General features: G+C 44.3%; 1 protein-coding gene across 4 annotated transcripts in view; it reads left to right on the top strand.

Moving 5' to 3' along the window:
- Positions 1 to 22459, top strand: part of TPK1 (thiamin pyrophosphokinase 1) — a 267896-nt gene extending 245437 nt beyond the window's left edge. For 3 of the 4 annotated variants that reach the window (XM_015596151.2, XM_025039012.1, XM_006920656.3), the window contains one exon: positions 21819 to 22459. In XM_015596151.2, coding sequence (XP_015451637.1) covers positions 21819 to 21937 — 119 coding nt within the window. In that variant the 3' untranslated portion in view covers positions 21938 to 22459. Of the gene's footprint in view, positions 1 to 9144; positions 9246 to 21818 lie in introns of those variants that run through there. The other variant, XM_025039011.1, reaches the window with a different exon arrangement.
- The last annotated feature ends 202 nt before the right edge of the window (positions 22460 to 22661 follow it).

The following is a 22661-nucleotide window of genomic DNA, read 5'->3' on the forward strand; positions in this document are numbered from 1 at the left end:
GTTTCCCCATAAAGTGTTCACTTGAGCAAAGGAAGCACTTCCGTTTCTATTTCCCAGTAGTGAGTTCATGTGAGTTATGATTATCAAATAGTAATATTTGTTCTGTTATGATTAAATGTAGAATTCTGTTGTTCGAGAGGTTGGTTGGTTTTGTTTTTCGCATGATGTCAGTACCTAGGGACCTCATCCGTAAGGCGTGCTCCCAGCGAGCTTTCATGGGAATGTCAGAACATCCTCATTACCCCAACATGGCATCCAGAGAGATGACATTCACCCATATTACCTGCTTTTGGCAGCTTATCTGGGTGATATTTTCATTTCCCCTCCACTTTCGAGTTTAGCTCCTTTTATCTTATTTATAGGTTTCTTGCCACATTTTTGCCCGTAGTACATTCAGAGCCAGAAACCCATCCTTTGTTTAAGGTTGGCATCGAGCGAGCTGTTAGCTTCTTTCTTTCTTGGCATTTTTTTTTTTTTTAACTTAAGGGCAACATCATTAAAGAAACAGTACCTAGAATAGCATGAATCCTGTCCTATCTCCTTGCTCAAAGGAAAAATTGGGCATCTGCCACTTCTTTATGGGACATCTGGGCAAACTGGCAGCTATCTTCTGGGTGCTTTTCCTTGGCGTTTGACAGTATTTAGGTGGAATGGCAGAGACTACTGATTTTAGTTGGGACTTTCGAGGCGATTCCGTGAGCGCTGTTCCGAGCACGCGCGGTGTCTCCCGGTCCCCGCTCGGCTCAGGTCCGGAACTGCGAAGGGAGTCCCTTTCCGTGCACGTCGTGTTGACAACCTGTTGTCGCCGCAGCTGTCTGTCCTCTCTGCCCCCATGAATCAGTAACAGTGGGAGGGAAGGCGAGACAGTAAGTCACTGAATCTGTGCCCTTAATTCCCCTTTTGTTTCGTTCAACTCTGTAATTACACTTCATTTTCCTTGAGTAGCAGATTTTCAGAGTTAAATCTCATGAATTTCAATATTTATACACGTGCGTAATAGGAAAAAGATGTGCCTGTGCTCCCCCTCGAATCACACCTGCAAACCGATATTTGCCCAAATGAGATAAAGGTAAATTCTTTTCCCTGAAAGATGGCTGATTATCGAATAACGCCATCTATAATTATGCCTTTTTAGAAATGAGTGAGTGCATATCGTGGAGAAAGGAAACTAGGTTTTCTTATTTTCTAAAACCAGTGTGGCCAGGTCAAGGCTTCTGCAGGCTCCCAGGTCCGGGAGGAACGACCCTCCTTGCCCTGAGCGCGCGGCTGGGCCACAGCCCGCAGCAGGAACGATGTGCGCGTGCGTCACCGTCGGAACGAGAGGACACTCCACGTGGAGGGCAGGCTCTGAGGTGGTAGAACGATGATAATCGTCGGCACACATTGAGCTCTTATTCATGTGCCAGGAAGGCGGCCGAGGGGTGCAGGGCTGAACCTGGGAGGAAGAGCCGGTGGAGCCGCTATGAGCTCTGCTCGGGAGATGTCACCTCTGTCAGCCCTGATGTCCAAAACAGGGGTAACAGTAACGGTGCCTACTTCGTGCAGTTACCAGTTCGTTCAGGTAAAGCTGCAGCCAGCACGTAGCTCATCAACACGGACTGTGTTGAAAGTTGAGAAATCAAGAAAGGAGTTTCTGCCACGCGTCAGCCCCGGTCGCAGGCACTGGGAGCACACGTCGTACCCGGGGAAACGAAGTCGTGGGTGATTTGACCGCAGTGGCAGTGGCGGAACAGAGGTGGGACCTGCATTGCAGCTGCTTGCGGACTGGGTGGACATTAGGGTCGGTCAGGCAGTGCAGTGTGGGCTCCAACGCGGAGAAGAGAAGGCTTAGTGGGAAGGGGCTCGCCGTGGGGCAGGGACTGGGGGAGTTTAAAAGACGGCAGAGACCTGAACACATGCCAGCGTTCACAGAAAGAAAGGCGGGAAGAGCTGTTCACCGCACTCTCCTCCTCCACTCCGTAGATGCTGTGAGAGGCAGGGGACAGCAGGGTCGAGAGCGTGGGACCGAGGTGCTGGCCTCTGGAGCGTAACCAGGGTAACGAGGGGACGGGAGGATGGGCGGGGGCGAAACTCTGGCTATCTGGAGTGAACGCTGATACGATGAGGAGGTAGTTCTCGGGCTTCTGTTTTCCCTGAGAAGTTGGGGTACAGCCACATGCCTACGGTGGGTAAGTATTAGGTATGCAGAAGAAGAGGAGGCTTTAGATACATGGAAGCTTTTCAGCGGTAGCTGTCAAGAACTTAAAAATAATGGATAAAGGAAACAACAATTGCTTCAACTGAGGGCCTAGCCAAAGCTGAGCGCTTTCTGTGTCTTTTTTAAATTTTCATGCGGAAATAAATGAATACCAACCAAACGAGAACAAACAGACTATTCCGAGTCACTTGCAGAGTGACTCATTCTGACAGAAACTCCAAGGCAGGCAGAGGGGTGGGAAAGCTTTACAGCGGAGAAGGGGCAGGTAGCAGCGCCCGACCGCAGCCCGGTGGTACGGAGAGGCCGTAGCTAACGAGGTGGGGCATCCTGTGTGACTGCTCGGCGGAGCACATGTGGCTTCCTTGGTTTGCTCTTAGGGTTGGAAACAGGGACAAAAATGAGAAGCTGTCAGTTATTAATCAAGTCTCGGCCATTTGGAGCCTAGTGTTGTGGAGTTACTGTTTGGCTTGCTGAATTCTTAACAGATACAAGCAGTGTGACCTCCTGCGAGTCTGCCTTATAGCGGGCCGGCCACCTGGGCTCATTACTGTGGATGTGAGAATGGTTTTCTGAGCAGGTTCTGCAGGCTGTGGGTCAGAGTTCTGTTTGCATATATGGTCTGGCTGTTGTCGATTTCTATATTCAGTCTCTCAACACTTATTACGAAACTTAAAATGACCTATTTAGAATATAGAACATTTGAGACAAGAGAGACCCAGGAAATAGTCACTAATAGAATGGAGGGAAGGGAAGTTGTAGGAGCACATTTCAGGAATTAAATGGAAGTTTAAGCCGTACCGTAAGGGACAGTTTTCTTAAACTGTGTCACGTGATTTTGAGCCCTGGGCAAGGTAAACCCTGGCTGTGGAAGTGGAGTGGCAGGCCAGAGCTCAGACCAGTGGACTAGAGGACGGAGACTCAAGTCACCGAGCACAGACGTCGTGGTTTGCGCCTGTCAGACTGAGGCCCAGAAAGAACAAGGGACTTGTCCGAGGCGCTCACAGCGACCCGAGACCGGGCTTCCAACCCCGTTTCTCTGTAGCCACACGTCAGCATGTTATACGTTTCTTTCTCAAATCGAGAATCACAAAGTTCAAATAATGCATAACATGGACCCAAACATTCCATTAATTGCTCCACGGAGCTATTATGAATTCCTGTTGCTCACACTGGCTGTTTTGGCTTAAGAGAGTTTAAGGAGAATTTAAACTTGCGATGTATACCCACCAGGCATGATAAACGTTATGAGGAACGGTCTGTCGAAGCATGCATGCGTCTAGGCTTCTTGTTACTATTCCGGAAATTCCCTCGTTCCTCTAAGATATCCGAGAGGCAGTCTGCCTGACTAGGTAACAAGGCGTGTCGCCGTTGACTGATTATGGTAAACCTTTACCTTGCCCCTCGTCACAGAATGACTCTCTCCTTCCTGCCTGACGGGCAAGTTTAATGGGATGTTTCCCCCAGTAGTGAAACCACCGAGCCACAGAGAAAGTGATGGAAACACCTCGATTCCAGCTAGAAGGGTCAGGACTTCACTGATCTTGTGCCGTGATGGAAAGTTTGGCAAAACACTCAGTTTATCAGAAACAGTAACATTTCTCAAAGTTCCATCCACGGATGTTGGAACCTTGCACAGCGGAGGCACTGCAGAGTCACCAGTGATCTCAAAGGGGACGACGGAAGCCAGGGAGGGAATGGGGAGCGCGGGCCTCGCCGCTGGGGAAGGTGTGTTTCCCCATGCGTGGGGACAGGTGTGTTTTCACCTGTGTGGGGCGCCGCAGGCAATACTAAATCAGTCCTGGGAAACCTGGCCTGCGCTTCCCTCACTGACAGCCACTGCAGGAAGCGCTGAGTTCCAGGGAGGGGCGCTCTCTGGGAGTCAGTCGAAGACCCTTGATTCGAGAGCTCAGGTAGCATCGACACCAGGGGAGCGCGGGCTGCTTCGTGTCTCAGCCTGGATGAGCTGCCCGACGCCTAAGCTTCCGCCTGGGTGGACATTTGCAAAGCAGACACTCAGTTTCAGGTCAGGTATTTTGTTCATGGGCACAAAGTCATCCTTAGTGTTTATGTTGGTTGTTTTTTTCAGATATTCACTTATTCACTCAAATGTCTATAGTGAGTCTGCTATGTACTCACCCCTCTGCTGAGTATACGGGTATAACGGAAAGCAAGCAAACCTGGTCTCTCGTGGGCTTACGTGATCCTGAGTAGGGAGAAAACTGTAGAAATAATGTTTCATGTTAATACTTCTGTATAATGTAAACAATTAGGGAGGCGCCCTTAGGGATTCCTTGTTTTTGTTGGCGGTTCTCGAATTGGCAGACTATAATCTACTAATTGAGGAGAGCCCTAAGCATAATTACAAAATAGCCTCCCTCACTCCGTTTTAATAGACTTCTTTGTTCGTAACACTAAGGCTCTACCTTTGCACACACATGGAGCCCTTAATCCCAGCTACGAGCCCTGCCAAACTGTGTTGTGGTGTCAGAGCCTTGAACTTGAACACAGTAAGCCCATGGCCACAATGGACTGAGGTAGCACCTTCTGGCATTCTTACTGAATGCCTGTTTATTCCAGTGTTCTTACCTTTTTTAAACTCATGACCCTTCTTAGTAGACATAAAAACATCACCCCTACTGCCTGAATTTTCACAGTAAATTTTGCACTAAAAAGATTAACATAATTGCAATTTTAAGAATATTTTTCAAACTAGACATGCAACTTCCCACTCTACCCCTAAGAATTACTCTTGTACAAAATAAAGCATGTGAATGTCTATGTAGATTGCAGTAATTTGACCTTTTTCATGACTTTTACAAAATGTTAAAAAATTCAAGGATAGACAAAGGGACAGATTTCGAGCATCATAAAATGGCAATTAAAGGGACCTAGGAGAAATCTACAGTAGTCTTAAAAAAAGAGACAGGCCTTTAAGGTCTGTTTTTTTCCCCTTTCCCATTGTAATTACACTCTCTAATTCAAATGTCATAAATTAGCTATATAGGAGAAACTTAGACTAGAAGGTAGTCTGCTATTTTTGTATTTCCTACAATGGCCTCTTAACTCCTCCTGAGGCTGTGTAAATCCCCTTGTATACTGGATTTGGGCTAAATCAGAACAGAAAGTAGATCCTTCTATTTTAGCATTTTAGAAAGCAGTAACATATATCAGATACCGGAGCATGTCTTTTGTAATTTTTCACAAGCATTATGGTTGAAGGTTGAACTATATGTAGTCAATTGCACTGTTAAAAATTTAATGTCTTTGCCTAGAGTATACCAGTATATTAATTTAGTGGTGCATTAAACTGCTGCATTTGAGGGTCATGAGCTTACATCACCAAGCCCGACAGATACCTAATAAGGTTCAATATGATTAATATATAAACTTTAAAAAAAAAAAAAGTAAAGATAGATTTTTACTTTGATTTTACAGATGTTTTTCATGACATAAAATTAACTAGTCCTGAAACACACCACCATTATTGCACTGCACATTATAGGAGCCATATAAGACTGACTACTGTTTAAAAAGCAGTGTGACAGTTTTTAAATCTAGTCCTTTTTTAATTGAAAAAATTATTAAAGTACAGTTAGTATACGATATATTAGTTTCAGGTGTACAGCCATTTGACATTTATATAAGAAACTCATACAACTCAATAACAAAAAATGGGCAGAAGACATACTTTTTGACTTAAAAATTTAGACTATTAGGGCAAGATAGAGAGAAAAAGACCTACTGAAATGGCAAATTTAGTAAACAAAACAACATTTAAATCGTTGAGGCACTAAGAAGAGATTGGTCACTCTCTCGGACAAAATGCCGACGAGGGTCCCAGGAGGACACACCCAGGGCACACGTCAGAGGCAGGTACGTGTGCAGATGCCTGAAATCATGCCAAGACCTGCGGGAGGCGCATCCCTGTTCCCAGGTGGAGGTCTGACCATCGCAATTAAACGAGAAGGAAAGACGGCCTGCCAAGGTGGGTTCTCCACCCCTTGACAGGGAAACAGGGCCTGGGACAGGTCGTTTGTCTTTGGGTTAATCTTTGGGGTTATCTGGAAGAATAGGGCTTCAGTGGAATAAGAGCCAGAATTGGAAGGTGTTATCAGTCAGATTAATGCCTACAACCGCCTGGCCCCAGGCCACAGTGCATATTGTAGGAAATGCGCCTTTGATTCTGAGAGGAGACAGGTATCACTGCCATGTCCATCAGTGGGTGGAGAACAGGAACCTCCAGCACTGAGACACACAAGGCTTCCTGGCCACTGCTCATAAGTGAAGCTGCCCCGAGACCAAGCTCAGAGACAGACATCATTCCACACCCATGAGATGGCTTCCAGTGCCCAAGCAGAAGCCAGTCTCTGGTTACCCCGTGGCACTTACTACTGAGTGTAAAACAGGGAGACGACACGACCATGTTCATCATCTCTGTGGCAAGGGCTTTGCCAGCACGCAACAGGGCAGCAGAGGCATCTGGTGAGTGTTCATCAGCGAAGTCCTAAGGAGCCCCGATCAAATACTCTTGTTTTCCCACATGATCAGGATGTTCCAGGAAGAACGAGGGGAGAGAGATTTGCTACCACCAGGTTGCCTCTTGAAAAAGTGTCTTTGACTTAAGTGTCGAAAAGTGAGCACTCATAGTAGGAACCATCAGGAGTGCAGGGAGGATGCGCCGTGCACTCACTGTTGATTGGATTGAACTGAGTAGCTTAGACCCCGCTCATCGAGAAGGCACCACGGGCGCCAGATCACGGACGTCCCCACTTGGTCCACCATCAACCAGATGCCAGATGGCATCAGAGGACAGGAAGTATCTTGGCAGCCTAGATGCTTCCAGGGAACATGAGATTGTTATTCCTTGATTACTAATATAGAAAATATACTCTCCAGCTATTTCTGAATGTACATACTTGTGATTAGGAGTTTTTTAAAATCAGTTCCATTTTAGCAATGACTTTTTATCCGCAGATTAGAGTTGTAAATCTGTCTGTATCGTGACAGATGAATATGACTTAACCTGTGGCTTTGATATAGTGCAACTTTAGCTTGTCCAAACTGTATGACTCCGTTTTGAAGGGGTGGTTTTGTTCCCCACATAACAGAATTGCCATTCCGCATCTCGCCCTCCAAACACTTCAAGGGAAATATTTTTTCTACATACAAGTTTTGCAATCATCTGATTTGGGTATAATTGATGTCATATTTTTTCAATGTTAGTTTTCATTCTGATAGTTGCAAACATAGCCATTCATTACAAATGAACATATTTATCATCTTCTGTAACAATATAGAGCAGTTTCCCTAGAATCGCAAGTAAAGGCTCTGTAGTTTAAATCTGTCTTCTATACCGGGAAATAATTTTCCCATAATAAAAGTGAACACAGATTAGCTGAATTTCACCTTAATTCTTAATCTAGTGTGTTTTGCAGATATAGCAAAGTGTGTTTACTAAAAGCCAAGTATTGACCCATGTCTAGTGGCTAAGCCTGTTGAATCATCTTCTCTGTCCTCCTTGTCTAGACTGTTAATACCCCTTAATTAAATAGTGGGTAACACTGCCAACAAAAGAAACACTGCTACAGATAGTGTTTTATTGATGGAATTACGTAGTGCATCTTCTAAATAAGAATGTAGTACAGAGTGCTGCAGTTAAATGCTTTATGTCCGTGCCCCATGCTGTCTGTCGCTTACTTACTCAAAAATAAAGAATGAGGAACCTCTGAATCAGTTTGGCTGCTGGCTCAAAGTCCACAACGTTGGTCCAACTACAAGAATCACTTTCTTCTGTTTTGTGACTAAGCTTTAGAAAAATTCAGGTAACATAACCACATTTCGAGTAATTTAAATATTTGGTTTGTAGCTCAGATCATTGAACTATGCTCCAGTCTGAAAATGATTCTGGAGAGCCCGCCAACGGGCACAGCTTGACTCTGTGACAGCAAAACGCAGCCCGACTTCTCAGCCCAGCTAGAAGTCGGGAGACTAGGGTCTGGGACTGTGCATTTGTGGGTGGATAAGGTATCTGGACTTGGTTTCCCAGTCTTGAAATAAAGGGGTTGGACATTAGACCATTGGTGCTTGGACTACGTCTTTCTGAAGCTTTAAAGACCTAGCGAGTTCCCCCGTCGCCTTAGTTTGGGAGTGCGGTAGAGTCGAGTGGACGGAGCCCTGAGCTGACACCCTACCTGGTTAGAGCAGGAGCAGTTCCCTCTGTGTCAAACCACCGAACTAGATGACAGGTAAGGTCCACTTCAAATTAGGAATCTACACTAGGAGAAGTCAGACCAAGTCATATGCCTGACTGGGAGAAAAAGACATTCAGACAGTTAACGTATAAGATAGACTACACGTGCCACCGCTCCACAGTACTACAGTAAATGCTAAGTAGAAAGTTATAAATTTGAGGCCAGGATAATATAACATCAGCTTTGCATGCGAATAATTAATACAAAGAAAGTTCGTTAAGAAAAAAGAAGCCCAGGCTGTCATCAGGAAAGGGCCCCTGGCATGGATATTGAAAGACGATTGTAACCACAGCAGGAGGAAATATCTCATTGTCAATTGAAGTTAGCTTGCTTTTAAGAACGGCTAATATTTTCAGACTCATTAGAATATTCATATAGTAAGATGTCAGCTATTTCTAATATGAAATATTGTATATCGGTAAGAGAAAATTAAAAGTAAAAATAGATCATGATGAAATACATTAGGGGCGAGCAGAAAAATTTATAGATTTATGGACTAAGTCTAAGGCACTATTTTATCTTCAATATAACAAATCATACTTGTTAATACTAAAACATGTGACTTAAATGCTGTTTTTCCTAAAAGACAGTGGTCTGACTCTAATGAAATTCTGTGCTAAGACAGCCACATACGTCCGTGAATTCTGTTCGATGGCATACGTCATTTACTATTTCCATTTTGTGACTATTTTCCAGATAGCGATAGCCACTGTGACCGCTGGTATTTCATTTTCAAAGAGCGCAGAGTTCCAGGCCACAAGGTGTCAGAAGAGGATTTCTGATGAAGGGAGCTGAAGTCAGTGCACCCAGGTCCCTGGTGGGTGGAGCACGGGATGGGGCGCAGGAGATGGGGAGCCACAGAGGAAGTCAGGGGCCTTGCGGGGACACAGGCAGCAGGGAAGATGGCTCCGCGAGAGAGGGGGCCTTCCCTCAGCCAGGGCTCCCCTCAGTAGAGCAGCTGGTCTGGCCGAATTTATCCAGGTGGAGCCAGCATCTCGGGTTTACAGATCTTTCAGAGCTTAGAGCTTTTGTAAACTAAAAGACACAGTCCTCTGACTAGATCTTCCCAGCCATAATTAGGGGAATCAAACTCCTGTGCTTGTCGCCTCTGATGTCACAAGCCAAAATGTGTCCGTTCCCTTCATCATTTCCACACTTTCACCACTTCCGTCTCCACTCAAGGTGCCAGCTTTAATCCAGAGCCCACCCATCACAGGCTAGAGCCACACGCTTAAAGGAAGGTTAGTAGATGCCTGCACCCACTCAGCCTGTGAGGTATAAATAGCCTGTTTTAATCAAATGTTATTCAAATGAGTAATTTCCTTCACAGCAGTCTGGGGGTGGGGAGGGTACCACCAATTTTTACAATCACATGCATTTTATTTTTCTAATCTCTTTCCTCTCAATACGAGGTGCAGCCTTCCGTCAACAGCCCTTCCCTGCCAACACATATAATGACGCCTGTCCTGGAGCGTAATGCTGTTTTGTTTACCTGTTCGGGGCTATCTGATATGACTGGTAGATTCTAAAAGAGCACGGACGGTATCTCCTTAGCTCATTTTGTATAGATGTCACCTGCAGGTTTGAGGGTGATGTTAAGCAAACATACTATGATAATTCACCTACTCTTCAGGCTGCTATGCCGTTTCCATTTGTCTGATGTACTCAGAATGATCTCTGGCATTTGAAAGGTAGAAGCAAATGCCACTTTAGAGAACGCTGATAACAGATTTTCAGGACTTCTGTGGAGAAGTCAGAGCCCTTCAGACATTACCTCATTCTTCCACACAGCAGCTATGCTAGAGATACCCGAGGAACTTTTAGCGGAGTCAGAGGGCATTACAGTGGAAAGCTGGCCCACAGGCCAGCAGCACATAACGACTTGCCCGGCGAGCTACAGCCGGCCAGCCACAGATCGGGACGAGGACCTGTGTCTGGGTGGACTCGGGCATCGCTGCCTTGTGCAGTCGTAAGGCTCGTGCTTGTGTGAGTGTTTTCAGGGCAGGCCAGTGTCTGCAGGAGGCGAGGCAGAGCCCTGGGAGTCGAAGGAAGTGAAGCTGGTAAATCAGCTGGGAGTAGCCTTCGGACAGACCAGCACCCCTCTCCGTGTACTCAGTTAAGCCCGATAGCTGTCCACACTGATGCTTTCTGGCCAGCTCTGTTCAGATCATCCCTTTTACCACTAATAACTCACGTAACTGGGTCTCACTGTGTGGACGTGGACCGGAAGCCAGGAAGCTTTTCCTCTTAAAGCAGCTCTGACTGGGGCCTGTGGGCAGAACATGCTAATGGTATAAAACACATTAGGGAATCCTTTTTAGCAAAGAAAAATAGTCATTTTTGTTTGTTTTAGAAAAGCCTGAACATTTGAAAGTGCTAATCTTGGGAGACATTTTCTAACTGGCATAATTAGCTTTGATAACTCCAAGCAGCGGCACTTTCTTGGTCCGATTGTTTTCCAGACAGCACAGCAGGGCGAGTCGTGACACAGGAAGCGCGGAGGTGGAAGGATAATGGAGCATCAGCGCCTTCCCATGACCCCCGGCCCCGAGCCAAGGGCAGGGGCGATGGGCGGCTTCTGACAGAGATGGAGGTAGATGCAACCACGTTCAACAGGATTACAGCAGCCCTTCCTCGGGCACTTGGGTTCACAGGAGGACTAGCTGTCAGGAGAGGTGACCAGTGCTCACCTTGGCAGGAGTCCTCAGCAGATCAGGGTTTGGTGAGATAGTGTCCAAAAAAGACAGCACAGCTGAGGGCACGTTCTCAGAGGCCTGCTCTTCTCATAAGCCTGCACGAGAAGTTCTGGTACATAATGTGGGTTAACGTCAGGTCCTCCTGCATCCGCAGGTGTGAGTAAAGGTTATCCTTGGTGAGCTGCAGTAAGGTGACGAAGGAAGGGCTCCTTCCCACGTACCAGGCTGTGTGCGGGCTCGGCTGTGACACAAGCACAGGCTCGATGGCTTCTTCCTAAAACTGGCTCGCGTTTTCTTTAATTTGGATTTATTTTAATGCATTTCAAATCAATGGGCATTTCTTGATTTGATTCTTATAATGGCATCACTTCAGCTTTTGTGGAAATAAAGGGGAACAAGAAGAAAGTGCTTCCCTTCCTAAGTTCTTAGCATTTTCCTCCCAATTTTTGGCCCTAAGTTTTGATGTTGAATTTTAATATTGAAAAAGTTCAAACCTACAGACCGTTAACATTTTTCTACCTATGTCGCATTCCTTTCTTTGTATGTATGTCTTTCGCTTTCTGAAAATACAGATGCTCCTCATATGATGGGCTTATGTCCTGATAAACCCACCACAAGTTGAAATATCAAGTCACATATGCATTCATACACCTAACCTAGTGAACATCGCAGCTTAGCCTGGCCCACCTTAAAGGCGCTCAGAACACTTGCACGAGCCTACAGTTGGGCAAAATCTTGCTGCTGCTGCCTAGCATTGCGGGGGAGCATCGTACCATCAATCACTAGCCCGGGGAAAGATCTAGATTCACAGTACAGTTTCTACTGAATGCATATTGCTTTCACACCATTGTAAAGTCGAAAAATTCTAAGTCAAACCGTTAAGTCAGGGACCATCTGTATGTTGTAGACACGATGATACTTAACACCCAGAGTTCTTCAGGTTGTATCTCTTAAGAACAAGGATGTTTTCCTATATAACTACAGTGCCGTTATCTACTTCAAAAAATATAACACTGATGTAGTATTATACAGCCCATATCCATATTCCTAGTAATACTCTTGATAACATTTTGTAAATCCACTAAAAATCTACTAAAAAATCATGCATCGTATTAAGTTGTCATGTCTCTTTCGTCTCCTTGAATCCAGAAAAGCTCGGCCCCAGCCGTTTGGTCTTCGTTAGCGCTGACTGTTCTGAAGAGCCCAGGCCTGCTACCTCGTCACGTGCCCCACCCCGATTAGATTCATCTTAAGCATTTTTTGGCAAAAATTACTACATACGTGATGTTGTATTTGTATTCATCCCAGCCTTGGATCAGGAGGCACATAATGTCCATTTATCTTTGTAGTGGCAACGCTAAGCTTGATCACTTGGTTGAGATGACGTTTATGAGGTCTGTCTGCTCCCCTTCGGTTTAACCGTGGTTTCAGCATCCACTGATAGATGATCCCTGCCTGAACCACTTATTACATTGGCCGATGCAAAACGGTACCTTTGTAATTTCCTAATTCTTTCTCATTCCTTTGGTAGTCAGCATTCTTCTATGAAAAAGAGACTTTCCTCTCTGCCTCTTTGGGGATTCGTTTTTTTATTTGACACATTATTTCGCATCACATCACCGCTCTTACTCTTTTCTATCAAAGTGCCCTAAATTTTTTTGAGTGCTCTCTTGCTTTTTGGAACAAGATGTTTCAGATGCACCCTGTACTTTGCTGGCCCTGAACTGGGAATCTAAATAGCTAACTTTTAATACAAAATATGTTTGAGAGAAGCAATCAAGTCATTTGTAAATAAAAATGGGAATTATTATCCGCCCTAGTAGTAGAGAATCAGAGAGAGCAATAGAAGGTGACATCTGATTTTAGACTTGAAGGACACAGCAAGCTTAGAAAAGCTTGGATAAGTTCCAGAAGGAGATGGCCATCAAAACTTTTCATGGGAGTAAGAAGTTCCTGATCTATTTTTAAAAGCAAGTAGTGGCTGGTAAGTTAGTTATATGAGAGGAAGTTGCCAGATGACAAAGGGCCTTAAGTGCCAGGCCAACATGTTTGGGGTGGGGGACAAGAAGCTTATAGGCAACTAGGGTCTACCAGTTATTCTTTCATTGAGAATGACGTGATCGGATACGGAATCTAAAGAAGCGGGAAGGAGCGGTGATGATCTGGAGTAAGGAGTATAATTAGATTATCTGCTATGTGTCCCGGCAGGAGTCTACTCATTATATTCCTTAAAGAATACAGATGTACTGTATCGGTAATTTTAGGTTGTTCGTTTAGATTCTGCATTTCAGTTTTCTACAGTTCCGACACAGTCTTATCCAGAGCAATTACGCAAGAAAATGAAATAAAAGGCATTGAAATCAGAAAGGAAGAACTAAAATTGTCACTACTTGCAGATGATGTATATATAGTATGTATATAAAAAACCCTTAAGACTGCGCGCACACACACAGAATAAACAAATTCAGTAAACTTGGAGGATACAAAAATCAGTATATAAAAATCTGTCGCATTTCTATACGTTAATAATGAACTGTCAGAGAAATTTTTAAAATCTCATTTAGCTGCTGCCTAGCATCACGGGGGAGCAACGTACCATCAATTGCTAGCCCGGGGAAAGATCTAGATTCACAGTACAGTTTCTACTGAATGCATATTGCTTTCACACCATTGTAAAGTCGAAAAATTCTAAGTCAAACCGTTAAGTCAGGGACCATCTGTATGTTGTAGACACGATGATACTTAACACCCAGAGTTCTTCAGGTTGTATCTCTTAAGAACAAGGATGTTTTCCTATATAACTACAGTGCCGTTATCTACTTCAAAAAATATAACACTGATGTAGTATTATACAGCCCATATCCATATTCCTAGTAATACTCTTGATAACATTTTGTAAATCCACTAAAAATCTACTAAAAAATCATGCATCGTATTAAGTTGTCATGTCTCTTTCGTCTCCTTTAATCCAGAAAAGCTCGGCCCCAGCCGTTTGGTCTTCGTTAGCGCTGACTGTTCTGAAGAGCCCAGGCCTGCTACCTCGTCACGTGCCCCACCCCGATTAGATTCATCTTAAGCATTTTTTGGCAAAAATTACTACATACGTGATGTTGTATTTGTATTCATCTCAGCCTTGGATCAGGAGGCACGTAATGTCCATTTATCTTTGTAGTGGCAATGCTAAGCTTGATCACTTGGTTGAGATGACGTTTATGAGGTCTGTCTGCTCCCCTTCGGTTTAACCGTGGTTTCAGCATCCACTGATAGATGATCCCTGCCTGAACCACTTATTACATTGGCCGATGCAAAACGGTACCTTTGTAATTTCCTAATTCTGTCTCATTCCTTTGGTAGTCAGCATTCTTCTATGAAAAAGAGACTTTCCTCTCTGCCTCCTTTGGGGATTCGTTTTATTATCTGACACATTATTTCGCATCACATCACCGCTCTTACTCTTTTCTATCAAAGTGCCCTAAATTTTTTTGAGTGCTCTCTTGCTTTTTGGAACAAGATGTTTCAGATGCACCCTGTACTTTGCTGGCCCTGAACTGGGAATCTAAATAGCTAACTTTTAATACAAAATATGTTTGAGAGAAGCAATCAAGTCATTTGTAAATAAAAATGGGAATTATTATCCGCCCTAGTAGTAGAGAATCAAAGAGAGCAATAGAAGGTGACATCTGATTTTAGACTTGAAGGACACAGCAAGCTTAGAAAAGCTTGGATAAGTTCCAGAAGGAGATGGCCATCAAAACTTTTCATGGGAGTAAGAAGTTCCTGATCTATTTTTAAAAGCAAGTAGTGGCTGGTAAGTTAGTTATATGAGAGGAAGGTGCCAGATGACAAAGGGCCTTAAGTGCCAGGCCAACATGTTTGGGGTGGGGGACAAGAAGCTTATAGGCAACTAGGGTCTACCAGTTATTCTTTCATTGAGAATGACGTGATCGGATACGGAATCTAAAGGCGCGGGAAGGAGCGGTGATGATCTGGAGTAAGGAGTATAATTAGATTATCTGCTATGTGTCCCGGCAGGAGTCTACTCATTATATTCCTTAAAGAATACAGATGTACTGTATCGGTAATTTTAGGTTGTTCGTTTAGATTCTGCATTTCAGTTTTCTACAGTTCCGACACAGTCTTATCCAGAGCAATTACGCAAGAAAATGAAATAAAAGGCATTGAAATCAGAAAGGAAGAACTAAAATTGTCACTACTTGCAGATGATGTATATATAGTATGTATATAAAAAACCCTTAAGACTGCGCGCACACACACAGAATAAACAAATTCAGTAAACTTGGAGGATACAAAAATCAGTATACAAAAATCTGTCGCATTTCTATACGTTAATAATGAACTGTCAGAGAAATTTTTAAAATCTCATTTACAACTGCATCAAAAAGAATAAAATATTTAGAAATAAATATAACCAGGGAGGTGAATGACCTGTACACTGAAAACTATAAAACACTGATGAAAGAAACTGAAGACAAATAAATGGAAAGATATCTTATACTCGTGGATAAGCAGAATACATACTGTTAAAATGTGCATACTACCCCACAGCAATCTACAGATTCATTGCAATCCCTATCAAAATTCCAATGGCATTTTTCACAGAAATATATGAAACTACAAAAGACCTCGAATAGACAAAGCAATGTTGAGAAAGAACAAAGCTGGAGGCATCATTCTTCCTGATTTCAAACTATATTACAAAGCTATATTAATCAAAGGGTATGGTACTGGCATTAAAAGGAAAAAAAAAAAAAAAGACACATACACCAATGGAACCAAATAGCCCAGAAATAAACCCATGCTCCATCAGAGGAGCCGAGGATATACAATGGAGAAAGGACAATCTCTTCAATAAATCGTGTTGGGAAACTGGACCTCCATCTTACACCATACACAAAAATCAACTCGAAATGAATTACAGATCTGAACATAAGACCTGAAACCATAAAACTCCTAGAAGAAAACAGGGGAAAAGCTTCTTTACGTCAGTCTTGGCAATGATTTTTTGAATTTGACAACAAAAGCAAAAATAAGCGACACTAAGTTAAAAGCCTCTGCAGAGCAAAGGAAACCATCAGAATGAAAAGGCAGCCTACTAAATGGGAGAAAATATTTGCAAATTATATATGAGGCTAATATCCAAAAAATATATAAAGATCTTGTACAACTCAATAGCAGGAAAAAAATGATCTGATTGAAAAACAGGCAGAAGTGCAGAATACTGTGTCTCTAAAGACGACACAGAGATGGCGAACAGGTATACGGAACATCAGTAATCATCAGGGGAATGCAAATAAAAACCACTTCACACCTGTCAGAATGGCTGTCATCCAAAAGACCAGAAGTAAGTGTTGGCAAGAATGCGGAGAAAAGGGAACCCCTGTGTACTGTTGTTGTGAATATAAATTGATATAGCCACTGTGGAAAATAGTATGGAGGTTCTAGACGATCCAGAAATTCCACTTTTGGGTATTTATCTGGAGGAAGTGAAAACTTGAAAAGATATCTGTATCCCCATGTTCACTTCATTATTTACAGTAGCCAAGACATGGAAACAACCTAAGGGTCCGTAGAAGGATGAACAAATAAAGAAGGAATAGTACACATATATAGCGGACTATTATTCAGCCATAAAAAAGGAAGGAAATCCTGCCATTTGCAACGATATGGATGGACCTTGAGGGCATCATGCTAAGTGAAAGAAGTCAGACAGAGAAATACTGTGTGATCTCAGTCATATGTAGAATCTCAAAAAAAAAAAAAAAATTATACAGAAAAAAGATTGGTGGATATCAGGGGGTGGGAGAAATGAGTGAAGGGGGGTCAAAAGGTTTACACAAATTTCCATTTATAAAATAAATAAGTCATGGGGATGTGATGTACAGAACAGTATTAACTATAGTCACATGCTGTATATTTGAAAGTTCTCATCAGAAGAAAAATCTGTAACTATGTATGGGATGTATGTTAACTAGACATATTGTGATCATTTCACAATATATATACATGTTGAATCATTTTCTTATATACCTAAAACTAATATTTCAGTTAAATCTCAACAATAACAAATATACATACTAACATTTTACCTATATTTACTCTTTTGATGTGGCTATTGGAAAGTTAAAAGTTAGATGTCTGGATGACAGTGCTGATACACTGTATTTCTTACTGTGATAGATGGTCACAGACTTTTTTCTTTTTAAGATTCCAATCAATATGAATACACAAAAGGCATGTACTCTACACCTCTGAACTAGAACTAGTTCGTTTCTGCCTTCAAGACTATGAGAAGGCAATATACCAATTTTCAAAAACTCTCAAAAACGTAAGTATAAATGCTATTTTATAGGAAACAATTTTAATAATCTTTCTAGGGTTCCTATTTTAAAGTGTAAATTAGCAATTTTGCCTCACGTTTACATATAAAGCCCTTTTTTAAATAGATAGTTCAGAAAATTATAAAGACCAATCACAGTGAACTGATTTTAGAGGCAGTATATTTTGCTTTTTCTTCTAATGAAATCCATCACATTTTTTTGATGTATAGCCCTTTCTCCAAATAGGATAAGCATGTTCAGAGAGTAAATGATGGATGTGGAGCATACGGCAGTTCTGTTACGTCTGAAGTAGTTAACGAGGTCCAGCACGTCTAGCTTAACTCCTAGAACGGAACCTAATGTTCCGGGATGGCAGGGAGCCTTGCAACTCATCATCACAGGCTCATTAAGCACTGTCTGTACGAGTCAGGGTGGCTGCGCACTCGTGCTCAGCCATCCCCTCGCTCCTGACTGTTCTCCACTTCAGGGCGTGTAGACCAGGCAGCTCTTTTCACAGCTCTGTAAAGAATTGCCTTAACCTTCCTCAGGAACGACTACTATCATCGTCGTAGCCCATTCGTTTAACCTCTGTGAGCTTCATTTTCCTCATCTATAAATTGCAGGTGAAAACCTGCTGTACCTTGAGCGCGTGGCACACCGTGAGTGTTCAATCATGTCTTGGATGAATGGCAGTTACTCCATCTCCTATCACCCCTCTGCACACTGCCTCCCGGGCGGGGCTCAACCACGCCCCTCTCTTTTGCTCTCTCAATTTCATTGTTTTTAGAAATATCTGCGTTACCTTTGAACATTTTTTTGCTTAGTTTAGAAAATAACCATCGTCAATCCATAGATTCTTGGGAACCCAGGCCCAGGGGCTGGGCCCCCAGGGGTGGCTGCGGTGCCCCCATATACCTCCCACTTGAATATACAACCCGGCCTGTCTCCATCCTCAGCCTCTGCCTCTGCCTCCGCCCTGTCTGCTGATTGGTTGTATATGTGCATCTTTCTCCTTTACCAAAATGTGGAGACCTGGAAGGCAGAGGCACTCATCTTTGCACCCCTGGGGTCCAGCATGATATAGCCCGAATGGATACCTGTCACACAAATGAACTTGTACATAGCAGGCGGCACCTGAAAGGATTTTAAGTATCACACGAAAGCTAGTCTGGCAAAACTTCGAAGTTTATCTCGTTCTATTGCTCAGCCAGTTATAAACTAATCACTTAAATTAAGGCATCTGTTAATTGTTTAAATCATAACCTTTTTCATTCTGAAAGACTTAAGGTGGGAGAAATCTGATAATATTTTACTGACAGAATAACAGAAGAAAGCAAAAAAGATAGAAATTTCTTGAATACTTATTGTGTTAGAATGTGGCCTGTGCCCGGGAAGCTGCTTAGCCCAGCAGCACTGGAGCCGAGAGCCTGGCCAGCAGCACTGCCCATCCGCAGAGCCAGGATGGTGGCCTTGTTTAGCCAACGAGCTTGATGCTCAGTTCTTCTTAACTTGGACCCCGAGCAAAAGCCTTGTCAGCCCTGGAGCCTGTTGCCCCAGCCAGATAGGGGAGGTAATTTACAGCCCTGCCCACTGTTGAATATGGCCTCCTGCCCCACCTGACCAGGAAACCTAACCAGAGCACCTAGGAATCTGCCTCATCCACCCTGCAACCCCAGCTACACTGGCCCCAGAGCGCAGAGCCCAGGTGATGGCCCCACTCACTTGCAGGACCAGGATAGTAACCACTGGGCCAGGGAACTTGGGACATGAATCTACCTAATTTGTCTTCAGACAAGAGCCTTGCTGGCCTTGGGCCATACCCCAGAGAAACGAACTCATAGCCCTCCCTGCCCTCTGCGGGGTACAGCCTGCAGCCCACCCAACCGGGCACCAAGACAGGGCACTCAGGGAGCTGCACGGCCCCGCCTGGAGTGGCACGTGGCCTCTCCCGCCTGCAGAGCCAGGCTGGGGCTCCAGGTGGCCAGGGGATTCTGTGCACAGTCCCGCCGACGCAGGTCCCTGACGGCGAGCCAGGCCTGCCTGGGAGCCTGCTGTGCTGCCCCTCAATGTGAGGGGCTGGGTCATAGCCCGGTTCCCACGGCCCAGAGAACCCGGTGCCCGTGGGACCTTGCGCAGCCGCACGTGGGCGGGCAGGACGACAGTGGAACATTCTCCAGGGCAGGCCATGTGCGAGGCCACCAAACCGACCTGAGCAAGTCCAGGAAAACTGAAATCATACCAGCCACCTGCTCCTCTGACCGCACTCATGTGAAACTAGAAATCAGTAACAAGGAAAACTGGAGAATTCACGAATCCACGGAAATTCAACAACGGTCTCCTGAACAACCAGAGGACTAAAGAAGAAATTAAAAAGGAAGAAGTGTCTTGAGACGAGTGAAAGCGGAGACATGGCAAACCAGCACGGAAGGAGGCCCCGAAAGCGGCTCTGAGACGCCAGCCGCAGACCTCAGACAACCTGACTGCGCCCACGGAACTAGCAGCAAGGGCAGACTGGGCCCAAAGTGAGCAGGAGAAAAATGGATTATAGCAGGAATAAAGAACAAGAAAAGAGAAAGCGCTGGTTCTTTGAAAAGATAAAGAAAATTAACAAGCCTTTAGCTAGACTCACCAAGGGAAAGACATAGGACTCAAATCGACACTCCTTTGAGCTCAGGTGAAAACTGGGGTTTTAATCTAATCCGGTTCCAGGATCGTCAGGTGGGCTGCACACCGGGCTCTTCCCTAGGGGCTTCCACTTCTGGGCTGGCAGGCCTGCTGACGCTCCCTCCGTCACCTTCATGAGTAAGTGGTTTGAAACGTGCAGACTGCTCCCCAACTCTTCCCCTCGTTGGGAAAACCCTAGGACCAGGCTGCACCCCGATTCCAGGCCCGGCCGCCCTCCAGGAGAGCCAAGCTTCCTTCCCTAGCAGATTCCATGTGGACTGTGCTGTGAACCCCTCTGCACCCAGCACCCCGACCCTGTCTCCATGTATCAGTGTCTAGATTTGTAGATTTAATGTATGTGCATATTGATATCACTTAAAACGTCACGTCAGAAAAGCTGCAGACGCCTGAAGCGGCGAGAGCTCCCAGTACTGAATGACCAGCTAGGGTGGTGGTCACGGGAGGCTGTGTTCCCGTACAGCTTTTCCTTACAACTTTGTATTTACGTTAGTAGAGGTGTTGGCAACTATGAAAAATAAGTACTTTGAGTTTTAAAAAGCAAACTGAGTGAACTAGTGATACTGATTACGTATTATCCTGTTAATACTATTTCTGAATTTTTTAAATTTCCTTTTCAAAGATGTCCTCAGAAAGAAAACAGGCTCCCTCTAGTGGGAAGCGGGCATTACAGCGAGAAGTGTTTCCCCTGAAAGAGCACAACTTCAGCTACACTCTGAAGGAAAGGGGGTCTCTTCTGACCCTGGCAGTATGGGCTCCACAACTCAACTTGCTCCTTGAACTTTAGCAAAAAAAAAAATAAATATATGACACAGACACGCTGCTGAAGAGAACTGCTCTTACGTAAGCAAAGAGAAGCAAGGGCACCAGGCTGCCTCGGCATGAACCTCAGCTAGCTTGTCAGAAATTAGAAATTGTAAGTAGAGATTTACATATATACACATGCATTTACATAACTTACAAATATACACTGTTCTATAATGTGACTCTTAAGTGTTTCCTTGGATAACTGAGACATTTACAGGGTCACCCCATCCCTGGCCTCACTGTACAGCTGAGCGTAAGCAGCTTGCTCAGGGTTACACTCTTGGAAGTCCGCTTTGACCTCTGAGTTCCTATTAATTTTACAAAAAGTAAGTCTTGTGCGTTTTGGCTTTTCTTAATTTATGAGAAAAAAAAATGACCAAAATCCTATGCCTTCTCGAAGTAATTAGCTTCCTGCCTGATATCATTTCTACTTGAAGCTAAAACTGCATCTTTATAGAGTTTAATAACTGATATAAAATGTTCTTGAATCGTCAAGGAAAATTTAAATTGCACCAGGCAAGTTCGTAGCCCATGACAGAAATGGGTTTTGGTTTTATAATTGGTAAAGAAAAAACGGAAAAGAAAAAAACTTAATGAAATTTGGTAATGAGAATGGCATATCTTCCCAAAATGGTAATTAACCAATCAGCAGCTCCAAGAAGAGATGCTACAAGCGAGAGCAGCTTCCGGTTCTCAAACCCCGCATCGCATACGCCCCTGCGCCCCACGTTCTGCATCTTCTGCAAAGCCCAAGCGTCACTGCTTTTTGGTAAATGTTGACAAGGTCGTTCTACACGGGAGAAAGGTTGGCTTGCACTAAACTTTTTTTTTTCTCGTTTTCTTACAGCAAATCACATGCTTAGTTTTGGAACACTGGTCAGTACGTCCAATACCTACGACGGGTCTGGTGTGGTGACCGTGGAAACGGACCACCCGCTGCTCTGGACCATGGCCATCAAAACCTAGCCCGGGATCCGCTCACTGCTGTGCCCCGCCCCCTCGTCTGCCAAGGACTCGTCACTGGACAAGGGCGTCGGCCTTGGTCCGCAGGGACCTACTCCTCCCCGTGGAGGAGCCTGCTGGTTTTAAAGATGCCAGTGCCCGTGTAATCCAAGTCACACTGCAGACAGATCTCAGCTTCACAGTGGGGGTGGGGTCATTTTGAAGGAAGTAAATAAGCTCTTCTACCCTCAGTGGGAAGATTAATGCAGATCATTCCACTTTCCATTCAGTATTGATTATTCTTATGTTATTAATCATTCCATTTATCCTAGAAAATTGCTTTAATTTCGAGCTGAGCAGGGCCAGCTGAGGCTCTGTGGTATCCCGCGGACCGGCCTCCTTCTGCCTCTTTAAACGCTTAACACCAGGGCCGCTTCCGAGTGCCTGTCAGTATGAGATTCCTCTATGTCATATGGAAAACTTCTTTCCAGATAGAGATGTCTTTGTTATTGTCTTTTAAAATAAATCAAGAATCAGTGAACTAATTATCAGATTTGAAAACGTGGTTGGGGAAGCTCTAGAACGGCAAAAAAGGAAAATGACAGTTCACGAAGCCCTGCGGACGCACTCACGCCCGCGCGCCACGCACCGCGGAGCCACCCATCGAAACCGCCCCCATCGGTTACCACCTAGGCTGAAATGCTGTGCAGAGGAGACGAGCATAAAAACGGACTTGTCCCCGGCATAC

Source organism: Pteropus alecto, unplaced genomic scaffold (genome assembly GCF_000325575.1).
Source record: "Pteropus alecto unplaced genomic scaffold, ASM32557v1 scaffold48, whole genome shotgun sequence".
NCBI classification, from domain to species: Eukaryota; Metazoa; Chordata; class Mammalia; order Chiroptera; family Pteropodidae; genus Pteropus; species Pteropus alecto.